The sequence below is a fragment of the Monoraphidium neglectum genome, assembly GCF_000611645.1.
Source record: "Monoraphidium neglectum strain SAG 48.87 unplaced genomic scaffold scaffold01867, whole genome shotgun sequence".
Lineage (NCBI taxonomy): Eukaryota > Viridiplantae > Chlorophyta > Chlorophyceae > Sphaeropleales > Selenastraceae > Monoraphidium > Monoraphidium neglectum.
In genome coordinates, this window is record NW_014011761.1 from 1 (window position 1) to 6,100 (window position 6,100).

The 6,100-nt window shown below is 64.8% G+C and overlaps 1 protein-coding gene across 1 annotated transcript; it reads right to left on the reverse strand.

Moving 5' to 3' along the window:
- Nucleotides 1-1,287: 1,287 nt before the first annotated feature.
- MNEG_9238 (hypothetical protein) lies at nt 1,288-5,566 on the reverse strand (the record flags this gene model as incomplete). The annotated part of the gene is made up of 6 exons (XM_014042289.1): nt 1,288-1,485; nt 1,649-3,238; nt 3,524-3,667; nt 3,904-4,263; nt 4,605-5,113; nt 5,539-5,566. 6 exons carry the CDS (start codon nt 5,564-5,566, stop codon nt 1,288-1,290), a joined length of 2,829 nt encoding a protein of 942 aa, XP_013897743.1.
- Between the last annotated feature and the right edge of the window lie 534 nt (nt 5,567-6,100).

Genomic DNA, 6,100 nt, shown 5'->3' on the forward strand with positions numbered 1-6,100 from the left:
GTGCACGCACGCACGTGCATTTGGCATACGTCACGGCTTGCCTGCGTGCGGCAGGGCCGCAATTGGACGCTGACCTTCTTTGTGGCACGATGACGTGCTTGCATCGACTGGCGCTCAGATCAAAATCAGAGCATTGAGCTCTCTCTAGTAAATGGTCAAGGGTCCGCCCTTGCGCTTGTCAAACGGTGTGGAGCGGACAAAACCTAACAGTCATTGCGTGCTTCGTGGCAATCAGCTTATTTTGCGCTACTGTTAGGTAATGCTGGTGACCTGCGATGCTGGCCACTCATATACGGGTTTTGGGGCCAGACTCAGGTGTCGCCGAGCTGACCACATGGCCCCGCCGATTCCACTGTGATATGCTCGCTGCGCTGGCGCTCTGGATTCTTGCCCCGTGTTTGTGCTGCTGTGACGAGATCATATGACTGGGATCATCACATCGGAATGTTTTATCGCCCACCACGGCTGACGCTCGACTGACGCCCGCCAAGACAAATGGGGTGATGAAAGCATTACTCAGCCTGAAGAGGAATGCCTGCCAGACCCAGCCAAGTGCCACCAGCCCGCCGTCCCCCGGGGCAGCACTCTCACGCGCCGACCTCCAAAAACCCTGCTGGGTAGCAGGCAATTTACTTCACCACAGAGGCAAGGCGCCATATGCTAGCGCACAGAGAGGCCAGACAAGCAGAGGAAAGAGAACGGCGCTGCAATTCAACAGTTGCAAAAGTAAGGCGCACACATGCATCGCCCCTAGCGATTTGCCAAGGTTAAAGGCCAGGAAAGCGGGCGCTAAATCAAAAGATGAGAGTGTCGCGCCATTTACAGCGCACGCTGCAACGCCGCCCAGGTTGGCGCACTGGAGCTGCAGACACATGGGTCAAGCGAACACTTGAGCACGCTGGAGAGAGGGGCGCAGAAGGCAAACCTCGGGGCATTCAGATACCAAGTTGCAGCGCAGCTGATGCCTGGTCCTGGCGAACGCCACACCATGGGGCACGAAGCTAGCAGTCCGCACCAACGGGCAGCAGTCAGACCTGGGGGGGGGGGGCAGGGGCCAGAAACAAACACTGCTGTGCAAGACAGCCAATGAACCGCAAGCCCAGAAGCCCAGAAAGCACCTGGCCGCCATGGCCTTGAGCCAGCAGAGAAGCAAGATAGGCAGCAGCCAAAGGCGCGCCAGCTTGGGCACAGGCACGGCGCCTGTGATGCAAGGCCTTCGCACCGCTGACCTAGAACCTCTATGGTGCCACCCTGGATTGCCAAACGCAAGCACACAGGATCACACCATCATGGGCCGATCCCGTTGACCGCACTGGCCAGCAGCGTCACCTCGCCCTGCACGAGCGCCTGCCTTGCGAACCAGGCGCGCAGCTGGGGCGCCCCGTCGAGCAGCTGCTCCTCCGCCATCAGCAGCAGCAGCACGCGCCACGCCGCCAGCCGGCGCGACGCTCTGGAGTTCATGCAGGTCGCCATCACCTGCTCGTCCTGTCGAGGTGATTGGCAAGGATTTTTGCGCGGCAGGTGGGAGGCTGTGAAGTTGGGTGCGTCTGCCTACGACAGGGACAAACTCCACAAACCTTCTGAATGCCACGTGTGAGCAACAGCCAATCATGCTGGCAGCACAGCACTCCCTGATTGAGGGGCTCACCTTATAGGGGTGGGGGTACCGGGCGGTGTAGACCATGTACTGCACCCGCCCGCCCTCCGGCACCGTCACTTCAATGACCCCTTCCTTCGTCACGCACCGCGTCATCCTGCGCGAGCTCCTGGCATGCACGATGCGCACGTCGGGGGCGATCAAGCCCCTCGCCACCGCCTCGGCCAGCTTCTGCGTATTGCTGACATCCACGTCAGTGACCAGGCCCCGGTCCGGCGCATCCTTGAAGTACTTCTGCAGCTTGTCGGGCGCCACGGCGGGCCCTCCACGCACAAGCGCGCCGTCGTGGGCTGCTGGGCCGTGCACCGCCATGGCGTCGAGCACCATGACAGGCGTCTCTTGCCTGTGCCACGGCTCGATGCCGTCCCCGCCAGCCCCGCCGCCGCCTGCCTGCCCGGCGGGGCCTGCCGCCGCTGCCGCCACCTGCAGGGCGACGGCCGGCGGCTGCGCAGCCACCGCCATCGGCGGCTGCGCAGCCACCGCCATCGGCGGCTGCTGCGCCACCACTGCCTGCACCACCGGCGCGGCTGGCGCGGCTGCCCTGGCGGCTGGCCCGGGTGCCAGCTGCTCTTGGGGTGCAACTGACTGCTGACTGCTGCGCTCCTGCGCCCCCGCGAGCCCCTGCCCAACCCTGGGACGCACTGCACGCGGCTCCCCCTGCTGCCTGCCATCTTCCCTGCGCTTGTTGGCGCCGCCACCGCCAGGAGAGCTCCCATCGGGCAGCTGATAGGCGGTGTGGGAGGCAGCCGCGGTGAGCGCGCCCGCCGCCGGGCCGCGCACGTCGGCGTTGCGAGGGGGCCCTCGCTGCTGCTGCTGCTGCTGCTGCTGCTGCTGCTGCTGGCGCGCCTGCAGGCACTTCTCGTGGCACCACGTGAGCGTCTCCACCCATGGCTGTCCTCGCTCAGCTTGCAGCGCTGCCTGCAGCATTCCCCTGATCAGGGACGAGCCCTCCTTGCTGGCTGCATAGCTCAGGTGCTGGGCCATGCCCAAGCCGCCGTTGCCTCCGCTGCCACCCTCGCCGGCGTCTCTGGCCAAAGCCTGCAGGCTCGCCAGGCGGCGGAGGGCGATCCCCGCCACTGCTTCCGCTCGCGCAAAGGCGTCGCCGTTTGCTGCTGCGTCGAAGCCCGGCGCCAGGAACTCGGTCTGGCGCAGCATCGGCAGCAGCCCATTTGTGAAGAGCAGCTCCAGCAGCCCGCGGCCACCACGGGCGGCGAGGTCTGACAGAGCGCTGCTCAGCGCGGCTTTGAACAGCCTGAGCGCCTCCTCCCCAAACACGCCGCCGTCGGCCTCCACAGCGGCCGCGATCTCCGCGTGCCGATGGTCCCACTCCGGCCCCAGCAGCCCCGTCAGAACCACAGCGGCCGCGTCGCAGGCGGCGCCCTCGTCACCGCTGACGACCGTCACCAGCTCCAGGGCGGCCCCGCTGCGCAGCATGGCGGCGCCGGCGCCGGCGCCCAGGATGTTTGTGAAGTTGGCCGCTGTGTGGAGGACAACGCTGCTGTTGAAGCGGCCGCCCTGCCATGCGTAGCCCAGGGTGTGCGGCAGCACGTGGCCCGTGATGACGTGCTGCACGTCCAGGTCCTGAGAACGAGTGGGAATATGAACGAGTGGAAGTATGAGGTCAGGGCGAAATGTGAGTGAGGCGTGCCCGGGTAAGGGAGGCACAAGCATGCAGGGCAAGCCTGAGCAGCGTGGTGACGCTCTGCACGACACCTTGAAAGGGACAGCTGGGAGAGTGCAGCCCTGATTTGTCAAAAAAAGCCTTGCTTCACCTCTTCTTCAGCACCCCCCTCCATCCCCACCCCGTTCGCGCTATGCTCTCCAAGCGCGCACGCGGCCGGTCAACGCTACTTTGCACCTCTTCACAGATCCCTTGCAGTTACTTGCCTGCATATTGCGGTTCCACGCAGTGTAGCCCGTCGCGGCCCTGGATCCAGCCTGGAAGATGTCGACATCAAACGCGCGCCTGTTCTCGGGGATGTCCGACCGCATGGCGGCGCTGTCTGCCCACTGCGGATCATGCGTCGGCGTGGGCGTTTGCGCCGGAGGGATGAAGTGAGTCGTCGTGAGGAGGGCCGACAAGACAGAAAGCAAGAGCGCCGGAAGTGTGGGCTGAGCTCTGATGCCTGGCGCTGCAACACGTGGCGCGCCGTTCTGCCACCAGGCTACGGGCCCCGCCGTCCTCTGATTGGCGCGCTGAGCCCTGCGCACTCGTGGGACCCCAGCCCCCCCCCCCCCACGCCCACCTGGGCGTCAAAGGCGATGCCAAGGGCGCGCTTGGCCCACTCCATGTGGTCCGGCACGTCGCTTGCCGCCTTGTCGCCGCGCTGCACGGCCTCCGCGTCCTCGGCGGTCAGCAGGGTGTACTTGTGCTCCGCGCAGTGCGCGAGGTGTGCCCGCGCCACGCCGTAGTCCCAGCAGGCAGCCAGGTCCCCTACTGGTGTGGCCGCCTCGTGTGACCCCGGCGGCGGCACCAGCACCAGGTCGCGGTCGGGGGAGAGGCGGTCCAGCGAAACATACTCAGCCCACAGCCCGCCGAAGCCGGTGCACTTGAAGGTGCTGTACCGCGGGAGGCCGGCGTGACACACGAAGATGAGGTTTCCCAGCTGCCGCAGCAAGGTGAGGGGGCCGGAAAGAGGGGGGTGGGAAGGTTGAGTGGAGGTAGGACTGGGCAGAGGACAGCACGGCAACATGGGCAAGGGAGGTTGACGTGTGGTTGAGGATGAGCAGGCTGTGATCACAGCCTCATGAGGGAACTGCAAGCTGGAGCTGATTGCTGGATGGGAGAAGCAGCACTGCCGAGCTCCTTAACATCGGCCGGACCCAGGAGGGCTCCTGCAGGGCAGGCCAGCATTGCATCCCTTGTTTTGCACTGCGCCTGCCCTCAACCTTGCGCAGGCCTGCCCACCACGCCCAATCCCTACAAGTTGTGCGAGGGCCGCCGCACCTTGAAGGCGATAGGCAGGTGCGCAAACATGCCGTATATGACCTGGTGCGCCGTGGTCAGGGTGATCTCCTCCTCGCCCGCAGCCACGCGGTCCATGAGCTGCGGCAGGCCGGCTGGGGTGGTGCCCTGCAGCTTCCCGCCGATGTCTTTCATCGAGGGCACGGGGGTGTCTTGAGGCAGGCCGAGGCCGCTCAGCAGGTCGGCGTGGAGGGTGTGGTGGCGCGAGCCTTGCGGCGCGCCAGGGTGGTGGCTTTTGGGGTGCGGGAAGGACTCGTGGTTGCCCGCAAGCATCACCAGCCGGTCCTCGCCAAACTCAATGATGAGCGCGTACAGCAGGGCGAGGACGTGCCATGTGAAGCGCCCGCGGTCGACGTAATCGCCCGAGAAGACGAGCAGGGGAGGTGGCTTCCCGGCGGTCTTGGCGGCCTCGTCTTCCGACAGGAACTCCCGCACGACGCGCACGAGGCCCCATGGAGAACCATGGATGTCTCCCGCAAAGCAGACATTCTCTGGGGAGTAGGTGGCCCGGGGTGCTGGTCAGCAGGGTGGATATGGTTGGTCGAGGGCGATGCAGCACCAGCAAGCACGTGCTTCTGGCCAGAACCCATGGGATGCTGCACAGGCCAGCAGCTGCTAGATGCATAACAGGCTGCGTGGTGCCTGTTGCGCCTGGGACCCAATCGACGCAGGCGTTGTGTGCGCCCATGCGCCCGCACTCGCTGGCGCTGCTGTACCAGCACGTCGCATATCTCACCTTTGGATCGAGTCTTCTCTACTGCGCTGCGGCGCGGCCCGCGGGCCCGGCGCGCCCGATAAGCGCAAGCAGCCATCTGGATCATGCTGCGCACGCCGCCGTTGCAGTATACAAACCATGGCAGGAAGAGCCAGGCTGCAAACATGCATGGCGCGTCTCGCACTGCACGCAGCAGCGGACCTGCGCCACGCTCGACACGCGGTGCCATGGCCTGCACAAGTTTTCTAGTGACTTTGAAGGCAACTTAGCGTCGCATGAGGGGCCTTGGTTGATGGACCCGCCAGCTCAAGGTCAAAATCTGCCGCGATACAATTGAATGATCTCGGCCATGTAAGGCATGGAAATATGGGTTTTACTTACATATGATCGACTCTGAGGGCCGCGAGCAGAGTATCAGCGGGCTTCCCGCAAACCCGTCGAAGCTGCTCCGATCCCTGGAAGGTGAAGGGCGCAGAAAGGCGGGTCGGGGCCATTATATGCATGCAAAAGACAGCGGCTGCGTTTGCGGCCCTTGCACTCGCCGCTCCCGCCCCAAACACGTGCGCTGGCCCACCTGAGGCGCAAACAGTGAAGCTTGCGCATGCAACGCCGACCCTGTCATGCGTGACGGCGCATGTCCTGATTGTTAACGGGGCCATGCGGTGGGGGGCCTACGGATTGGAGAGTCCGATGGAGTGGGGAGTCCATGAGGGCGGTGGTCGGCTGCTGCCCCCTATGCCTACTATATCGTGTCTGGGTTGAG